Source organism: Corticium candelabrum, chromosome 9 (assembly GCF_963422355.1).
Source record: "Corticium candelabrum chromosome 9, ooCorCand1.1, whole genome shotgun sequence".
NCBI classification, from domain to species: domain Eukaryota; kingdom Metazoa; phylum Porifera; class Homoscleromorpha; order Homosclerophorida; family Plakinidae; genus Corticium; species Corticium candelabrum.
The window spans coordinates 7133418-7153243 of record NC_085093.1 but is presented as its reverse complement, the minus strand read 5'-3'; the positions used below and the strand labels follow the sequence as shown (position 1 = coordinate 7153243).

Below are 19826 nucleotides of genomic sequence, written 5' to 3'. Positions count from 1 at the left end.
CGTCGACGGATTATCGTTCCTGCAAGCTGAATGTTCGTGAAGAACAGAACATTCAGTTTGTAGAAATGATATATCAAAGTACATTCAAAGACACGAACTAAAAAACGGAGCAGAGCACAGTCTCAGACCCTTTTCCGCCGCGTCAAGGGTCTGGCTACGTTTGTCCGACTCTGAGCCTAGAGTCGAGTCGCTCAACCTCCTCAAGACGTCAACGCCAAAGTCTTTGGTTTTTGCAAAGTCGTACGGCTGATGCCACCTGGCTGACCACACGGATTTTTACGTTGAGCACTTAGGTACATACGGGTCTTACTCAATCAGCGGACATTTGTCATTCACAAGATGGCGGGTACTGGTGGTGAGTCTGAAGTGGTGAAAATGGAGGTTGATTACAGCGCCGAAGTAAAACGGCTTATTTCGGATTGTGAGATGGTGTGTATGTACTGCATTGGGAGCAGGAATTGTGTTGTGTTTGGTACCACGTGTTGTGTTGTGTATGACATGACAGGAAGGAACGGTACTAAGCGAAGCTCTAGAGAAACTTCTAGCCATGGAGAAACTGACAAGAACGGTCTAGGAAAATTTCATGCGAGTACCCGCGAGTTTGAGCGCATATTGTCTGTCTAGGCTGGAGACGCCAATTCCACTGGTCACATTCTCGTCTTCATCATGAAGATCTGCTTTGGATCTGGCGACTGGCCTTTGCTCAACGAACACATAGTTATGTTGACTAAGAGACGTAGTCAACTAAAACAGGTGAGTCTTTCAATTGCAACGGCGAGCGAAGTCAACTCACAGCTTTACCACACGTAGGCCGTAACGAAGATGATACAAGAAGCATGCACATATGTGGAGCAGACTCCAGATCTAAACACTAAGCTGAAATTAATTGACACACTCAGAACAGTTACTGAAGGGAAGGTGAGTTATGATACGTTGCTGCACAAGACGCCTTCGGTTAGGAGTGAACTGTTGATTAGATATACGTGGAAGTAGAAAGAGCGAGACTTACTCGTCGTTTAGCTCAAATTCAAGAGGAGCAAGGTAACATTAGTGAGGCTGCAAAAATATTACAAGATCAACAGGTGGAGACTTTTGGTTCTATGGAGAAAAGAGAGAAAGTGGAGTTTATTCTAGAGCAAATGAGACTGTGTCTAGCTAACCATGACTATGTTCGGACTCAAATCATTAGCAAGAAGATCAGTGTCAGATTCTTTGACACTGAAAGTGTTCAGGTAATTTTGGTACTTATCAACATAGTCTACACTGTACCCTTCCAAATTTTCAAGATGACTTGTGAAATGCATATATGCATTGGTGTTGCATATGATCCAGTAACTAAACATTGACGTATGGTTGCCCAGGGACTACCTAGAGAGATGGGACGACGATTCGTCGTACACTGATTAGCCATTGGCAAGTAAAGGGAAACATTTAGTAGCTTTTAAAAAAGTTTATCAGCCAGCCTCCTTTACACCTGTGAGAAAGATTGTTCTGGTAATTAATTAAAACACAGAATCTGAGATATACCAACACTCAGTTCTTGAGATACAATAACACCATACACTATAGAATTGGGATATGTGTGTGGGTGTTGTAGCATAGAGTGGTTTTTTGTAGTGTTTTTCCAGGGCTGCTACACTTTAGAAGTTTGTCGTAGGCTGCTCTTGGATAACATGACCATGCCTACTGTTGGTAAACCGCATCTTGCAAACGTAAATATGCACAGTTGACTCATGACAATGATGATGGTGAGTGTGTGGAAACGAAAATGTGACGATAGCACATCTCATGCCTGGATGTGAAGCACTGATTTCTACACTGTACTGTACAAGGATGATTATTGCAAAAGTAATCTATCTCAATGTTGCTCGTCAGTTTGGTCTACACTTTGATTGTCCATAGTATGATTTTACTTAGGGAGAGTCCAAGAGAATGACAAAGTGAATACAAACAAACAAAAAGTTGAATTCAACCAGACAGATATTGTATTAAGCAAACAAGACAAGAAAGCATGTTTTATTGAGATATCTGTCCTTCATAACTCGAATGTTCAAACAAAGGAGAAGGAGAAATTGACCAAATACAAGGATCTTGCATGGGAGTAGAAAAGACTCGAAGATCTACCTACTACAGTCCAGATTGTACCAATTGTCATTGGAACAACCGGCATCGTGGGGACCGCTTACATTTTCTTAGATTCACTATCTAGGATGCATGACCATTCAGTGGGTTGGTTATATTTGAACCCAATTGGTTCTGTTGAGTTGCTGTTATATTACGTTACCAGTATGTGAAATTGAAATAGATAATGATAATGATGTAACATCTAAATATCAGGACCATATAAGAGAGAAGATGGAGCGTCCATCTAGGCATGGGTAGGGTGATATCGTTGTGATGGTTAGAGGCGGAGGTACTATCCTAATATGGTAACTTTGAGTTAGCACTAGAATGACAGCTTTGACACTTTTGCTGCAAGATGCGCTTGCAGAACAAGACATAGGCGTTGAAAGTAACATTTACATCAGTACAGCGCGCTAGCACTACTCAACTAGACAGGAAAGTGGTAAATCCACATGTTCTTTCAAATCTGACCTTGGTGAAGGGCCCGGCTATCTTCTTGTTGTCAGGTCATTGTTCGAGCGTTGATCAGCTTTTCTCGCAGCTTCCTCCGGCCGCCATCTTCTCGACCTGATGCTAACTCAAACTTACCATATAAGGCACAGCATAAACAACAGCTCTGCCTCTTACCATATCACCCCACGGATGCGTAGAAGGACGCTCTATCTATGCTTTTGAAATATATATGGAATAGTGTCAGTTTACAAAGGTTTGTCTAGTCGCCATTCACCATGACTTGATACCTAAGAGCGTGTTCACACTGACATCTGGATTAACTATGATGATTAGGCTAACTATGATTAGGCTAACTATGATTAGGCTAACTATGATTAGGCTAACTATGATTAGTAAGTCACATGGGCACGTGAGTGTAATTAGCATCGATAGTTTCATCTGTCATATCCGGCAAGAATTTGCATGAATTGTCTTGATGAATCCATTGCTTTAGGTTGTAAAGAGGAAAACATTTAGTTTGCTTTCTCTGGCAGCTCCTTCAGGGACGGCAGGAAGTTGTCACATGTACAGTCACGTACGTAGTATACATTTGCCTGCACTTCCATATACGTCGCCATGTTGTTACTGCGTTTGTACATTTAGACATGCAACACCACATCAGAAACATCGGTGACATGCTTTTCTTGTATAGTACCTCATGTGCCAAAGTCACGTGCAACCAGTAACGCCACAATGCGGTTGTAATACTACTCTATGCATATCATGAATCATGATTAGGACCAGTGTGAACAAACAAGTGGTGTTAGTGCACTAACGCTAAACTAATCATGATTAGGCCCGGTGTCAACATCCTCTAAGTTAGCTAACTCATTTCTGATGTTATTTCAAAATTTGACACTGGAGAACACCTATACATACCACACGCAAGGTGCTTTACTTAGTATCCACTCATAATATATCAACTCACCAATGCCTGTAGCCACAGAGCTTAGTAGTTTTGTTACTTCCAAGTCTATTTGGACTTTGCACAAGTGAATTTTTAGACGGTATCCCACGTTTTTCATAGACGTAAGAGTGGCAGCTCTTCATGTAGGCATGTGTGTAGTGCACACAAACTGCGCAATAAGAAACTGGTCATTTAAGTCTAATCAGGATAGCTTTATGATTAGTAATATGTGATACGACATAGCCACAAAGATTTGGTTCTTCTTTGGGGAGCAATTTATTGTTTGTACAGGACGTATGTAAAGTCCTCATTGATACAATCTTATTGTTAATTATTTTTTCAGCCATCTTGTGTCTTTACACAATCAGTAGTTAGTGCATGAACTTGCCACTGGCAACTAATAATTGTGATTAGTTGCCATCTGAAAATTGAAGTTACCATGGCCACTAAGAATAGTCACCCCTTAGAAGGCTGTTTTTGACAACATGCATATTTTTACATTTGGTTGTTGTAATGCTATTGAAAAGAATGCGAACAGCTTGTTTCAGACCCGTGATGAAGGTGTAGTGCATTTGTTTTTACGGTACCGGCAATAAGTAACCTAACATTTTTATCGTATGCGCATCGTATTGTATTGCGTATCGTATTAGCTTGCTGATGAAGAAACTAATATGTGTTTACCCCAACATGCATAGCAATCCGCACCGTACGAGCCCCACCTAGCATGCCAGATCGTGTTTACACAATGCAGTCTTTAGAATCAAGCCAATGCTACTGATGGGTGTGTTGTTAGCATGCATTATTTACATATAATCTGTATGTTGTTGATGTTATGCTAGTTCTGTTTGTGGTTGCAGATGGTTATTGTTTCATTTGCATGACGCACCAAGTAGAACATCAGATGTGGGTATACCGAGTAGGATGAGTTATGTAACATCTAGTCAGAAGAACATATCATATGTTAGTTACTCATGGCATCAACAACATGTGGCGCAGTTTTGTCCAGTTGATGTGATTTTTTCCTGTGTTTACCTTATTTCCGTGCATTTAACGGCAGGTCTCTTATTAGAACATTGTGGTACTATGTGTCTTTGTACAGTTTGGTTAGGGAATAGGGTAGAAGCCATGGAATTCCCTGGAGGATATTGCAGACAAAGGACGACATCACTGTTATACAGTTGATGAAAGTCTGCAGCATGTGTGACTGATGCATGAGGTCAGTTCCTACAGACAATTTATCTGTCGAGGAAGCAACGTAAGCAGAATCACTAAATCAGAATCAGAAATATGGCCATCGCTGCATCTCTTTTTTACTGCTAGGGATTTGTAGCGGACACAATTTGGAATAGTTATTTTCTGTCAACAGCACTGCTGACAACAGATCATGGCTGTCAAGGAATGTTTTTTTGGTTCAGTACAATTGGGATTCCTTCTATCATACATGTTGTTTTTGTACTTAGCTTCATTGTTATCTAATACCCTGTTTACACAAGCACGCATACCGAGCCGATCCGATCCGCGCCAGCTTGTGCCAGCCCGTGCCAGCCCAGTATTCCAGCCCAGTATTCCAGCCCGCATTTACACGATACACTCCGTAGAAGGAAGCCATTGCGTGTCACTAACGTGCTTTAGTTCCTTGAGCTTGACATAGCTTGCATGTTTGCAACGGACAGAAGCCAAGCTGCTCACGTTTTTTCTCTATGGCTTTACAACAGTCATATTGAGAATGCGTACGACAAATACGAGATGTCGTAGGTCTATCGCCAGGCGACTGTTGCACACATGCAGTAACGGAGTTCAAAAGCTAAACTTCTTGCTCATCTTGGGCGCTCCCTAACATAGTCTTCGTCTCGCTCCACGCTATTTGTGCCATTTTTGCACAGAAGTATGATGTCGAAAAGAGGTCTGGCTACGCAAGACTACCAAATGAGCATGCGCAGCCCGTTTTCCAGCACGCTATGAGTTTACACGATGTATTTGACCCGAGCCAGCCCGGGCTGGCGCGGCTAGAAATACCAAGCCGTACCAGCACGGCTTGGCTTGCGTTTGCACGATGATTACAAACCAAGCTGACACGAGTCAGCACAGGCTGGCCTGCTTACAAGTGCTTGTGTAAACGGGTATAAGAATGGCATAGTTGTCTCTAGTGTAGTGTCACAGATCAGAAAAAGAATTGTTTGTAATGAGACAAGGTTTACACTCTGTAGTGATGTAATTTTTGAAGTTTTAGTATTGTTGAAGAATTATTAGTATCTTGCAAGTGATGTTCATTTTGATTTTGTACATTTTATATTTCAAGGCATCTGTGGAAGATGTGAGATATTTAATTAACCGCATTGCTTACTGTATACAATCTAGTTAGTATTACAATATGCAGTCTAGTCTCTTTATGTCGAGTGAATGTTGGTATGTTGCAGGATCTTAAATTGAAATATTATCAGTTGATGATTACTCTTGGTGAACATGAAGATGCTTTTCTGACAATATCAAGGCATTATCAAGCTGTATTTGATACTCCATTAGTTAGAGATGATCCAGCAAAACGACAAGAGGTAAACAAAGTGCTTGCTAATACAACATGCATGAAAGCGGTCAGGCAACACACACACACACACACACACACACACACACACACACACACACACACACACACACACACACACACACACACACACACACACACACACGCATGCATATACAGACAGACAGACAAGTTTTTAACTTTTACAGTGTTCTCACCAGTACCGTCAGTATCGTTAAAATGACTGTTGGGAGAGGGAAGGGATGTTTGGAGTGGGGAAAACAGCATTTATTGACGGTTGGGAACAGAATTGGAAAGCCTTTAGCATGCATAGTGTGGGATCACGGATCTAGACATTAGTGGTCTTGATGGTCCCAAAGTTGTTACAGAAGATTGCATATTCTCATGTCAGACATTGGTAATCTTAGGGAGGGCGTGGTCTTCTTGTTAATTCCTGTTGACCTTTCGCACAAGAAGTGCTAATGAGACTGGTTGCAGCAAGTGTTCTACTAATTACTGTTTATCTTCAATCTCATGTTTTGTATACCCTTACTCTTTTAGGTCAGCTCATAATTCCAATTTTTAGTCAACTTGTTATTGCAATAATCTACTATATTATCTGTCTGTCAGTCTGTTATGTTTAAAGGTGCAGGGTCACCGTCGGACATGCGCACTGCATCCCTTTGGAATGAGTGCACTTTTTCAAACACTCAGTAACTACAATGACTTAAGACACTCTAATTTGCACTAAAGGCAACGCTGACTGAAACCTCTCTATAGCCTGAATTGGAACAATCAAGATGTTGCAGTATGAGGTTGCGTAAGACCTTGACTCTGGTAGCTAAATTCTAGACTTTTTAGATGTCGTTCTCGGAGTTTTCCTTCTAACATCTCAAACTGAGATTACTACACTGTAGTTTCGGTAAAATTCAACAAGCACCTTCGCACTTTGAGCCAGATCAGAGTTCCTTACGCTCTGCATGTGACCAGAAAGCGCATGTCACATTCCCGTATGTTGCATCTGCTGTAGTCACGTCATTTTTTCTCAGTAACCAAGCGCACTGCACTCCGTTCACAGTGAGCACCAACATTTTTATTGTTTAAAGCTTACACTGATGCCGTGCCTGTCAATTGACACCTAAATAGCCGGTTTTGCAATAGTTTCGTTTGTTGACCTTTGTGCATGTGCAACATACGGACAGCATTTCAAGGGCGTACTGGCGATCGACACTGATTTTCTTGCCAGGACACTTGAACATAGGTTACGTCCAATAGCTAAGATGCAAAGGCTACCTCACTTGAGATTGACTCAAGTGTGCATGTCCAACCGTGACCCTGCACCTTAAACAAGGCTATGTTCCATGAGGTTTATTCAACAAGATCTGAGTGGCAATTATATTGAATAGTGTACCAATCATGAATTAACTTCAAAGACTTTACATTCATAGAGTTTTCTGCATGACGTTTTGTTACAGATAGCTAACCGCACTTCTTTCTAATATTATGGTTTATGTCTATCGTATTTTGTCTCATCTATGGATTGTAGGATATCTACATACAACAATATACCAGTGTGTGAAATAGCGGCCGGACATTGGACATTTACCGACCAAACAAAGCGTTTGTCCGGCTATTCGTGATTTCACCAGACATTTTGTCCTGTAGCGTCAGGTGTGGAATTCTGTATGAGCAACCCACATCCTCGCACATCCCAATGTCATGTCAACAAACGTAGTTTCCGGAGTCGCGCATGAAACAAACGCAAACAGCCACACATGGTATGTGGACTGTACTGTACTGTCTAGCTGTACAGTGGTACGTGTATTTGGTCAAGTCCCGAATGTGGGCGCTCAAGTACACACACTGGGGCTCCGAGGGTTGCGTGCGCAACAAAAAATGCAGCAGACAGCCATGGGCCCTAGATACGCATACGGTACACCGTGAATGCAGCAGGATAGGAAACTCAGAGATACTTGCGTGTAATGTTTCCTGTAGGGTCTATAAGAACATGAAGATGATTAGGTTGATAGGATAGCACGAATTCATTAAACTAAAAACTGCCACTAGCGTAGCGTAGTGCATGTTCTTGGAACGATTGCAGTTTCCACGTCTAGAGGTATGGCGCATATGTGGACGAAAGATGACATTCCAAAATCAGTTGGTACAACAGTTGAAGAACTGAACACGCATGCAGAATTTTATGCGGATGGGTTTGTAGCCAGGGCAGAGTCTAGCTGTGAGAGGAAGCGATGAAAGTCTGTCTCTCTCTTCATTGCTATCTCAAACAATTTGTTTTGAATCTGCATTTCTAGAGGGAGCAGAGATTCAGTTGTGTATTCATTGGTCCTCATGGCATAAACCCATCTTCCAATCACACCATGTGTCAAAGCAGCACATGCAGCTTACGGTTGAGATTGTGTGATCTTAGCCAATGTTTCAATTTCTGCATTCCGTTCTATAACCTTCTGTTTGAGGAATCCTTTGCCAATTTTTTGTTTCCCAACACTGCTTCAAAGTATTTTCTGCCTTCTGTTGTGATTTTGATGTTTGTGTTATCAAAGAGATGTTTTGCTGTGTTCAGGAATCCAGGTTTCACTATTAGCCATGATTTATTCGCATTTGGAAAGTATCCAATATGGAGCCAAAGTCAGTAAGTTTGTTCCCCATTGCCTCAATGATTTGAGTGGACCTCCTGCAGCAGTATGATCAGCATATCAAACTTGCTTTACACCCCTTGTTTGTACTTTTGTGAGAAGAGGCCTGGTGGGTAAACATACATGAACATTGCTAAAGGATCCCCTTGTGTTGTTTCTTCCATGGATAGCAAAACTTCTCCTCCAACGAACAATTTGGCAGGCAGTGTTGGCAAGCGTTGGGAAATTGCAGGGCAATTCATGGATATGTTTCTCAATGGCACGTGACGGTTAAGGTTGTTAAATGCATTCGTTGCATCAACAAGGAGGACAGCTTCTGTTTTTGGATCATCAAATATGGCATGCAGGGAGTGAACAGCAGCCTCACAACCAGCGTTTTGACATGCACAAAGTTGTAGTCAAGATATCATTTTTTACGACACTAAGTAGAGCCTTGTTAATGATTTTTCTTGATGTTTCACAGACACCTATTGGCCTGATCCAGGATTTTTGTCAAGGGCAATTAATTGATAAGTAACCAAGGGAGCAATCCCACTAGGGTCAAGACATTCAGTAGAGATTCTGCGAGCCACTGAAGCCAAAGAGTGACATAAGTCTATTGATTTGTTCTGATACCCAGTACATAGTCTCCTCTAATCAGAAGCATCAAGTCTTGATGGTCCTGCAGCTCCACTGCATTTCAGAGCTATCTTTCGTATTACTAAACCATCTATCTTATTGAACAGAATGGAATGGACTTCAGAAGGTTGACATTTTAGGTCCAGAATAGCTTCTTCGTAGTAAAGGACTGGGTCAGGGTGTTTCTCTTTCAGTATGTCTCTTAACTGATTTGGGAGATATGTCACCATCACGAATGGATTCATGAAGTGATAGCAAGTCGCAGTTCTCACCAGACAGAAGTCGTTGTTCATGCAATGAGCAAAATGTCTTGACAGGCCACTCTGTGATGAAGGTCTGGGTGCTCTCTTGAAACACAATCGTTGCTGAATAGCTTTACCTTCAGTTAGCACACTGTCAATGTCACCGTTTTGCCATGCAGACAAGCGACGTGAAAGTCACTGTGATTTCTTCTGCACATTCAATTTCCCATCTGGTTTTTGTGACAATAAGTGGGCATAATCATGTTGGATGTGAGGGCAATACTTTCTAGATTTGAAGCGTCAGCATATCCTTGAATAGGCTGGCCATTTCAGATACAATTTGCCTTCCCATAGTACCACGAGGCAGCTTGAAAAGATTTTGTTTTCAGTGTACCACCTCAGAGTATGCTCTATCTACCATTTGCTTGCAATCATGTCCAGATCGAGATCCCTAATAAAAGTCAACACTGTCAATCTGTTTGTAGGGAGGAAGGCGACTACCAACATTACTGGATGTTGAATTGTGATAGGTTTGTGTGATAGATGACTCTGGATGTGACGCTTTGTTAGTAGCTTAGTAAATTGCTGAGTAGTTGTGTTTTCCTGCACAGTGATGTCACTAATAAGCGTAATTCCGTACTCATTGGTCTTGAGTGTCATTCTATGCGCTGTATGATTATACGGGGACAACGACGAATTCAAGCGGCGAGACGATGATGAGCAGGTTGACAAAGGATTACTACGGAGAGCTTCAGCGTATGACTTTCTTGCGTTTCGTTTCCATTGAGACGTTGTGAATTCCATAACCAAGCTGTCTGAATGATTCAATGTCTCCTCGTTTCATGACTGTTGCTGCGGCAAGGCTGCCTTTGACATTTCTCTTGATACGCAAATGGAGTCATCAATTGGAGCTGATTGTTGACTTGATTGTGTATCTTTCAAATTGTGACATTTTTCGTGGTTCTTGAGGTTGCAGTTTGTGCATGCAACTCCATTCTTGGCACATTGGCATTTCTTGCAGCGTCTACTGCTGTTGCACCAGCAGCACTTCTCATGCTTCTAAAGACCTAGATCAGATGTTAACCTAAACAAAGAGCCGAGTTCAAATCAGCGACCGTTGAAGAGTTCAAAAATTTGCTGCCTGAGAATCGAGAGAAGAAAATCCAATAGAAACTGAGCTACTTGGTTGTGTTGTCGACAGATGACGTGACGTATTTGCTGAAAGAAAATTCTGAAATTTTATTATTAAATGTGAAGAGACAGTATTGTACTGTTAGGCAGCCATCAACATCGGGACAACTACTAATATGCATGCATCTGACTCTAATACAACTAGGGAACAGATAAAGTAATTTTATGATGTCGTTACCAAATATGTCAACATCAAACATTTGATGACGCATTCAAACTGTATGTATTGACAGACAGACCTTGGAAGATGGCCATTAAGTGTTAGTGACAGCACTGCTGGTTTATCATGACATCACAATGACATGTCATGAGGAAAGACTTCTCCTGGAGGCTTTGAAAATCATCTTTCTTGATGTCACACTCTTGCACACACCCTTGAATCTTGAATCGGTTGTTGTAAACTGATGATGTCATTCATTAACGTTGATGAGATAGAGAAGCGTGTAGTAACAGTAGTTGTTATGGGGTTATTCTTTTCCTGGAGCTGCCACATTTATGACGGTTAAAGTACTTTGTGGTATCATCTAAAAGCTCTTGTACAGTTAGAACAAACAATGTCAAGTTTAAGGATACCATTTATTTGCTCTTGTCTGTTCCTTCTTGGTCTTGTCGTAATCTGGTGTTTCTTCTTTGTGTTACATTTGCTGTACAAATGTCATACCAAATGTTGGTCTTGTGCCACCTCATACCAGCTGTTTGCTTGCTAAGATCCTCAGTTCTTTGGCTACTCTATCTTTCCAACATAACTTCACACCATGAACAGGTTTCTTTACTAGTAACCACGACACACAGCCTCCTACACGCATTTTACAAAATCTGTCAAAAGCATTGTACAAGGGATGATTTACCCTGTTTATTTTTGCACTCTGGTATACTGTTATCATTGATCTGTTGCCAGCAACCAAGCTATTATGATGGTTGTTTTTGGATGCTACAACCAGCTGTCTCTTTGTGAGATGGTTTGAGTGCAATGATTTTTTTATTATTGAGTATTTTTTAAGATTGCAAGAATTGACTTTATTGAGCAAACACGAATGTATTTCTTCTGTATATCTTTTAACAGGGTAGCAGTTTGAGTCTCAAATTTGGGAACAGCCGTGTTTTACTATCATTTTCAGGCAAATGGTCCTAATTCGTGTGTTCTGTGATCTTGAGAGTTGCAACTTGTCATGGCTCACAAGCTGATTGTATAAACAAAATCAGGAACTGTTTCATCATCATTGGTTTTATAACCATCAAGTGAAATATTGGCAGTCTTAAATATTGTGGCAATTTTTGTAACTTGGTCTTTATGCTGTTCCATTACTATTGTGAATCATTTCTTTGTTAAAGGATGGATTAAAAGCACTGCTGGTTGACATTATAGTTTTTGTTGCACTTTATTAGTCAGTTCAAATCTTAAACACTGGTTACTCTTGGTCAGCACAACCAGTTTGAAGTGTCTATTCATTATTAGTGTGACTAAATCGTTAATTTAAGGAAACAAGATGTGTTGCTGAATAAGAAAGCATTTGCAATGAGCGACAAGAGGCATGTCTTTTGGAATACGGGTTGGGTGAAACAGCACGTCAAAAGACACCTAACCATTTTGCCGATCACTAGGGTTGCCTCCAGTGATCCCTGCTTGGATGGTGTTTGAGCATGTTTCCTGCATGTTCCTTTCTATGTGTTGCATGCTAATTTAAATCTAGTTAGCATATGCATTCTAGGGTACCTCTGGGGTGTACATGCTAAGTCAATGACCATTGGTGTATGTGAATGATATTAAAGCCTAGCTGACTGCCAACTGACTAATTAGGAATATATTTATTAGCTTTTTGGTTGTTTTGTGGTAGTAGTTAGATACTGCTTAATTTTTTATTGTCATTAGTTTTTGTATCATTGCTAACCTTTCTAATGGCCATGATGATTGTTTACATCTCACTGAGATTACTGATGTTTTGCAGTCTGCTAACAGTCTAGAGTCACTCACTATATGGGCTGCTTTAATCTATACAAGCATGCACATACACATGCACTTTGTAAATGTAACATTTTGTAGATAAAGAAGATTTGGTGTGTCCAATTAGTGCTAGGTTTATTGTTTTGTGTTGTTGTGTTTACAGGCATTGCGGAATGTAGTTCTTTACTTGCTGCTGGCACCGTATGACAATGAACAAAATGATCTTGTGCAAAGAGTTAGTCAGAACAAAACACTAGAAGAAATACCAACTTACCGGTACAGCATTTTTGCTTTTTATTGATAACTGTACATTATCATGAAACAATAATCACAGAACTCTTTTGCAACAATTTATTACAATGGAGTTGACTGGCTGGAATTCTCTTTGTGAACATTTTGACACTGAACTTCGTCATGGTGTACCAGATGCACCTGCTACTGGAGTATTCAGTCATGATACGGAAAGTGGTAATCAACGATGGAAGATGTTTCACAGGAGAGTTATAGAACATGTAAGAGTCTTGCTTTGCAGCACTTTCTTGATGCTTAGCTAATGTTAGAACTCGTTTACCTCTTATTAGTTTGTAAATTTACTGAAAACCTGTGACACGTTCCATTTAAATTTTGTATACTAAGCTGATGGAATGTTGACTGTAGTCACTTGTATAATGTCTAATGTAGACTCTGCTATTGCTTATCAGACTGCCAATATTGTTAGTTATAATATATTTAAGTTTGTTTAACCAGAGTTGTATATGTCATTGAAGTCAGCATGAGTAGGAAGTTTTCATTGCATAACACTAACTAAATGTTTAACTATTTGAACATGTTTTTTGTAGAATATTCGGGTTATAGCAACATATTATGCAAGAATTGGCTTCTCTCGAATGGCAGAACTTCTTAACTTGACAGAGAATGTTGGTTTCTTAATTAATTAACCAACTGTATCTCTGTAATGTTTTTTGTTGTTTTAGGAAGTAGAGGAACATCTTTCTTGTATGGTGGTCAACAAAACTGTTTTTGCTCGAACAGACAGACCGGGAGGAGTTATAAGTTTTTTGACACCTCAAGATCCAAGTCAAACGCTGAATGTATGGTCTCACAATATTGACTCTCTTATGGCTCTTGTAAACAAAACAACTCATCTAGTGACAAAGGAGGAAATGGTCCATAGCAAATGTATGCATTAGCTTGAATTGGGAGTGGGATGATGGTATTGCTATGATCACTTGTACTTGTGAGATGTGGGCTTCACTAAATACTTTGATTCTGTGATTATTTGTATCTTTCACTTTTGCTGCACTCTGAAGTTAATAAGTGGGTGACTACTGTGTTATATATGAGTGTGATGCATGTGTGGAGAGGGGCCATTATAGCTTTATTTCTGACCTTCAATGAGTAAGTGTAATAATGAGCATATGGAGCAAATACAAAGACTAATTGTAAAAGGGGTTGTGTGTGTGTGTGTGTGTGTGTGTGTGTGTGTGTGTGTGTGTGTGTGTGTGTGTGTGTGTGTGTGTGTTTGTGTGTGCGTGCGCATGCGTGTGTGTGTGTGTGTGTGTGTGTGTGTGTGTGTGTGTGTGTGTGTGTGTGTGTGTGTGTGTGTGTGTGTGTGTGTGTGTGTGTTGTAGCTCAATTAGTTAGAGAGTGCATTTGGAGAATGAAAACATTCCGGACCTTGCAGGGTTGCAGATTCAAGTCACAGTGATGGCGAGCTATGGCATAATTTCCTTAAGCAAGAAACTTACACACAATTGCTTCTCTCGACTCAAGAGTATAAATGAGTACCTGGTCGTAGACTGGGGTGGACATTACCGATAGCTTGGCAGTAACATCATGCAGCGGACGCGTACTTCTGGACCTTGGTGTCCAGTCCCAAAGCTACACCACAGTCAGTGCCCCTGGATGACTCTGGCCAAGCTCCAGGTGGATTGTAGCGCTGGCCCTAAGCCTCCACGTAGCGCATGGAGACCCTGTCTCTAGAGACAGGGAGAGCTATCTCTGCAACTGACCTTAAGTTGACGTCATTCATGAATGACATGGAGGGCTTGACATTTGTCCATTTGTGTGTGTGTGTGTGTGTGTGTGTGTGTGTGTGTGTGTGTGTGTGTGTGTGTGTGTGTGTGTGTGTGTGTGTGTGTGTGTGTGTGTGTGTGTGTGTGTGTGTGTGTGTGTGTGTGTGTGTGTGTGTGTGTGTGTGTGTGTGTGTGTGTGTGTGTGTGTGTGTGTGTGTGTGTGTGTGTGTGTGTGTGTGTGTGTGTGTGTGTGTGTGTGTGTGTGTGTGTGTGTGTGTGTGTGTGTGTGTGTGTGTGTGTGTGTGTGTGTGTGTGTGTGTGTGTGTGTGTGTGTGTGTGTGTGTGTGTGTGTGTGTGTGTGTGTGTGTGTGTGTGTGTGTGTGTGTGTGTGTGTGTGTGTGTGTGTGTGTGTGTGTGTGTGTGTGTGTGTGTGTGTGTGTGTGTGTGTGTGTGTGTGTGTGTGTGTGTGTGTGTGTGTGTGTGTGTGTGTGTGTGTGTGTGTGTGTGTGTGTGTGTGTGTGTGTGTGTGTGTGTGTGTGTGTGTGTGTGTGTGTGTGTGTGTGTGTGTGTGTGTGTGTGTGTGTGTGTGTGTGTGTGTGTGTGTGTGTGTGTGTGTGTGTGTGTGTGTGTGTGTGTGTGTGTGTGTGTGTGTGTGTGTGTGTGTGTGTGTGTGTGTGTGTGTGTGTGTGTGTGTGTGTGTGTGTGTGTGTGTGTGTGTGTGTGTGTGTGTGTGTGTGTGTGTGTGTGTGTGTGTGTGTGTGTGTGTGTGTGTGTGTGTGTGTGTGTGTGTGTGTGTGTGTGTGTGTGTGTGTGTGTGTGTGTGTGTGTGTGTGTGTGTGTGTGTGTGTGTGTGTGTGTGTGTGTGTGTGTGTGTGTGTGTGTGTGTGTGTGTGTGTGTGTGTGTGTGTGTGTGTGTGTGTGTGTGTGTGTGTGTGTGTGTGTGTTTCTGTTGAAGAGTTGGTACCGTGCTTTATGATGCGAGTTTACAGTTATTGGTAGGTATTCTTCTCTACTTTATTTTGAGAGCAAACATTTTGTAGAGGAGAATCTTGTGAGAAATTGATATTCTGTTGTATTTTGCTATGTACTTAAACCTCCCTAATCCGGACAGTATGGAACCAGCTGCTGTCCGGATTCTAGAAATGTCCGGAAAAGAGAGATAGCTAACGCATGTTGCGTGTTATATCCTTGGAATGCCAGACCACTTTAGTGTAAGGTTTGGTGAACGTGTTATTATTTCTGTATACAGTATGCGTGTACAGTACACACTTGTACTACACTGTAATGTACAGGTGTACTTTGTCTTACAGTTACATACGTTACATACGCGTTGTCATATGATTGGCACGTGATAGTCAAGAGGGCTTGAGAATTGAGTGTTTATACAGAGAGTTTCTTGCCAAAGTGCGTACCCTCGGAGCCGCAAGACCTGATGTTCGCTGGGATAACTTGTCCGGATTAGGGAGGTTCGAGTGTACAAGTTATTAGTAGGATGAAAAGATGTCATTGATGATGACAAGAGCACTTTGATGGTTGGCAATGAGGCTGTTGAATCTCTGTCAGAATTTTAAATGACACCATCGGGTTGTTCTACAACTGAAATACAAATAAGGATGCGAAAGCATCTAGAGCTTTTGGTGCTCTAAAGGCAGAAGTGTTTGGAAACAAAAGCCTGTCAATACCAACAAAATGCGGAGTTATGAATTGTGCGTTTTGTCTGTGCTTTTTTGTACAGAGCTGAATGTTGGACACCACTAAGTTGTGATTTGAAAAAGATTGACCCTTCACAATCGGTGTGTTAGATCTGTTTTGGGTATGTCAATAATCCAGCAGTGGAAAGACCACCTTTCAACGAGTACTTTGTTAACAAGATGGGATGACATGGAGCGAAAAGACGGCTGGCATGGTTGGTTCATTTGGCAAGGATGGCTTAATACAGAATTTTAAAGGGAATTCTTTTCGGCTGGCTACCCCATTCACGACTACCAGGAGGCCCTCAAAAACGTTGGAGAGACAATGTGAAAAAAGATCTGAAAGAATCGGGCCTATTGGATGATTCTTGGTACACCAGGGCAACAACATCACAGACTGAATGGAGACATACTTACATACATACATACATACATACATACATACATATATATATATATATATATATATATATATATATATAATATAGAGCTTAAATTGTCTGTCTGTCTGTGTGTCTGTGTGTGTGTTCACGTTTGTCGGCCACGTCTTTTGTCCGTTCGCAACCGAAATCGGCACCCACACTCGGCACGCACAGGGGGAGGTTTGCACAAAAAATGTAAAAAATTATGCACTGGGTCCCCTCTTGAGGGTTGCCCCCTAAAATTTCTCGATGATGCAAACGCTACACATTCCAGTTCATTTGAATACACGCCCACACCAGTTCTGTGTAGACTGTATGCATCGTCGTCCTTCACAAAGCTTTGAGCAATCGAGTATCTCTTGCCGACGAAACTTACTGTTCTAGCGCTTTCGTTTCTCTCCAAATTCTGATTGCATTTGCATCAAATCCAACCTACACGTTTTCTGCAGCAAGCGCTACACGGGGAGTGTGTCGATTTCTATCAAAACAAGCGCGAAGAGCAAGATTCAAATTCATTCCGCACATCCGGGACCTCGCAACAAAGATTGCAAGTGACGTGTCTGCACACCTATCTTTACACTACAGTATCTTGCCCGTACGAAGGACGGGCCATGTATACTAGTATACACACACACACACACACACACACACACACACACACACACACACACACACACACACACACACACGTATATTTATACAGTGGGTAAATCCCACCGCTCTACATCCACTGCTAAATGTAATCTGTCATTTAATATTCTAGCATGAAACTGCCAAAGATGAACAGATATTGTTCTAACAAATTACTAAACACTTGACTAAATGAAAGTCTAGTTTTTGTCATCGTTTTAGAGGCAATTATTCTTATTGTAGCTGAAGTAGCAGGTGTCCAAGAACCAAACGTTTTAACTATCAAAGTTGAAACATCCGCTTGCAGCTTCCACGTCTGCCTGATGATGAGCATCTTTTTTCTTTATCTCCAGCAAATGCAGCAGCTCCAGCCAAAGTTGAAGATGGTGTAATGTGCGAAGGCTGCATGGTATTCCAACTGGAAACATCAAAATAAGCCAGCTTGCCGTTTGTAAATTGGGATGATAGACATCCCTAGGACGATTGAAAGAAGTGCTACTGCAACGCTCCTCAAGGCGTGAACCAGCATCATCAACAAGTAATGTGTGATAGATGATGTCGTGAAGAGCATTATGACGTCTGGATCGTAGAGAACCATGACCACACCCAAGGAGATGATCTCCAAATGAATCAATTGTATGTCCACACATGCAACGTATAGCCTTGGGAAAATCTGGAAAGATAGGAATTCCCAGCCAGAGTTTGACTGCAATCACGAATTCATGCGAAGCCATAGCGAGGCCTAACTTTGGGTTCGGAATTGTCCGCAACCAGGCAGCGGCATGAATCGATGATGCGGTGTTTAGGCGAGCATTATCTCGAAGGCTGCGAGATTTCTTGAGATTAGCGAAGATGGAACACTCTATCTGTGACTGTAGAGACTTCTGAGACATAGGTGACAAGTCTGTAGTAACCTCCTTATGAAACTCAGCAAAAATGTTCCTAAAATGACTGTGAGCTTCATCTTCTCCAGGTATGTATCTAGAAAGTGAGGCATCAGATGTTGTTTTGGTTGTAAAGTAGGTCGTACCAAATGTCTGAACATAGTTGGAGTAACAAAAATGAAAATTGTTGGGTAGAATTGCAACTGGAAATGAAAGCTGCTTGTGCAGTTGTTTTTGCTTGTCTGAAACCAAGACCTCCCAAACGCATGGGTAAAATCACCTGTTGCCATGCATGATTAGGTAAAGAAGCATGTATTTAGTATTCCAGAGAATGACGAAGACCTGCATCAAATGCAGTAAAATAAGACATGGTATGGTTAGGATGGACTGTTCGAAGAATGTGATTGATCTTGCACAGACCAAGACACGATTGAAGAAGATGGAACTCAATTTGTGAATTGTTGAGATCAGGTAAATGAATCTGCATTTAAAGAACACTGTTCACACGTTTGCTAATGTACTCATCTAAAAAGTGATCAGACCCAATTATTGGAGAACAAAGAAGTTCTACTCCACTTTCGATTAAACAGATTCAACGTTTAGCAGTTGGTAATTCTGAGAACATTTGGTCACCTGTTGGCCAAAATATTTCATGTTTGCCTAAATTGAGCTTGAGACCAACTGAAGGGCCTTTCTCCAACATCGAGTTCAATAACTGGCAAACCTCATGACGAGAGCCATCGAGAGCTTCGTCATCAAGGTGCCATAGATTCAATTGCATACCTGAGAGAGGACCAATATCATCCAAGAGTTGCAATATGACCAAAGGAAACCGTGCCGGACCCAGTGGATCACCTTGTTGAGCCTCTGCTGTAGACAATATACGATGTGAACCAAATCCGAGTTCCCCTGCAGATGTATACCATTGTACCCACGGCACTAGATCAGGCATTTCTTTTAGAAGACGGTTGAGAAATGAAGAGCGGTCACAATTATTAAATGCGTTTGCCATGTCAACTTTCACACAACATAGATCTTCCTTATTACCATTTTCTTCAATGAAAGCTTGTTCAGTGTAGCAGCTTCCATGCTCCCTTTATTCTCACTCCAACTTGTCCATATGGCGACAAAGATCTGGAAAACGTGATTTTGCAGCTGCACAACAGATACGACTTGCCAATTGCCATAAAACTTCCCCACTGCAATTGGCCTGTAACCTCCATTCTTCTTGCGTAAGGCAGTGAGGGGTGCTCCGATAAGCCATGGAGCAAGAGAATTCAAGCTTCCTTAAAGTGTCACACACATGAACTTCGTAAGTTGATCCAGGCAAGTCTGTGAGGCTGGAGCTACAGATCAGGCTACCGCATCCAACAAGTGCTGTGCTCTAAGTTGTGAACCCCTGGGCTGGTACCTGTGGGAAAAGCCTTCAAAGCACTGAGAACTGAGGTTGAATCACATGCCAAACTTGGAGGCATGTCGTCAGAAACATAGAG

General features: G+C 41.5%; 1 protein-coding gene across 1 annotated transcript; it reads left to right on the top strand.

Moving 5' to 3' along the window:
- The first annotated feature begins 300 nt into the window (after positions 1 to 300).
- LOC134184365 (26S proteasome non-ATPase regulatory subunit 12-like) lies at positions 301 to 14027 on the top strand. The gene is made up of 10 exons (XM_062652041.1): positions 301 to 429; positions 506 to 568; positions 625 to 753; positions 811 to 918; positions 978 to 1232; positions 5941 to 6075; positions 12855 to 12967; positions 13026 to 13203; positions 13531 to 13608; positions 13666 to 14027. Exons 1-10 carry the CDS (start codon positions 340 to 342, stop codon positions 13879 to 13881), a joined length of 1365 nt encoding a protein of 454 aa, XP_062508025.1. The 5' UTR covers positions 301 to 339; the 3' UTR covers positions 13882 to 14027.
- Positions 14028 to 19826: the final 5799 nt, after the last annotated feature.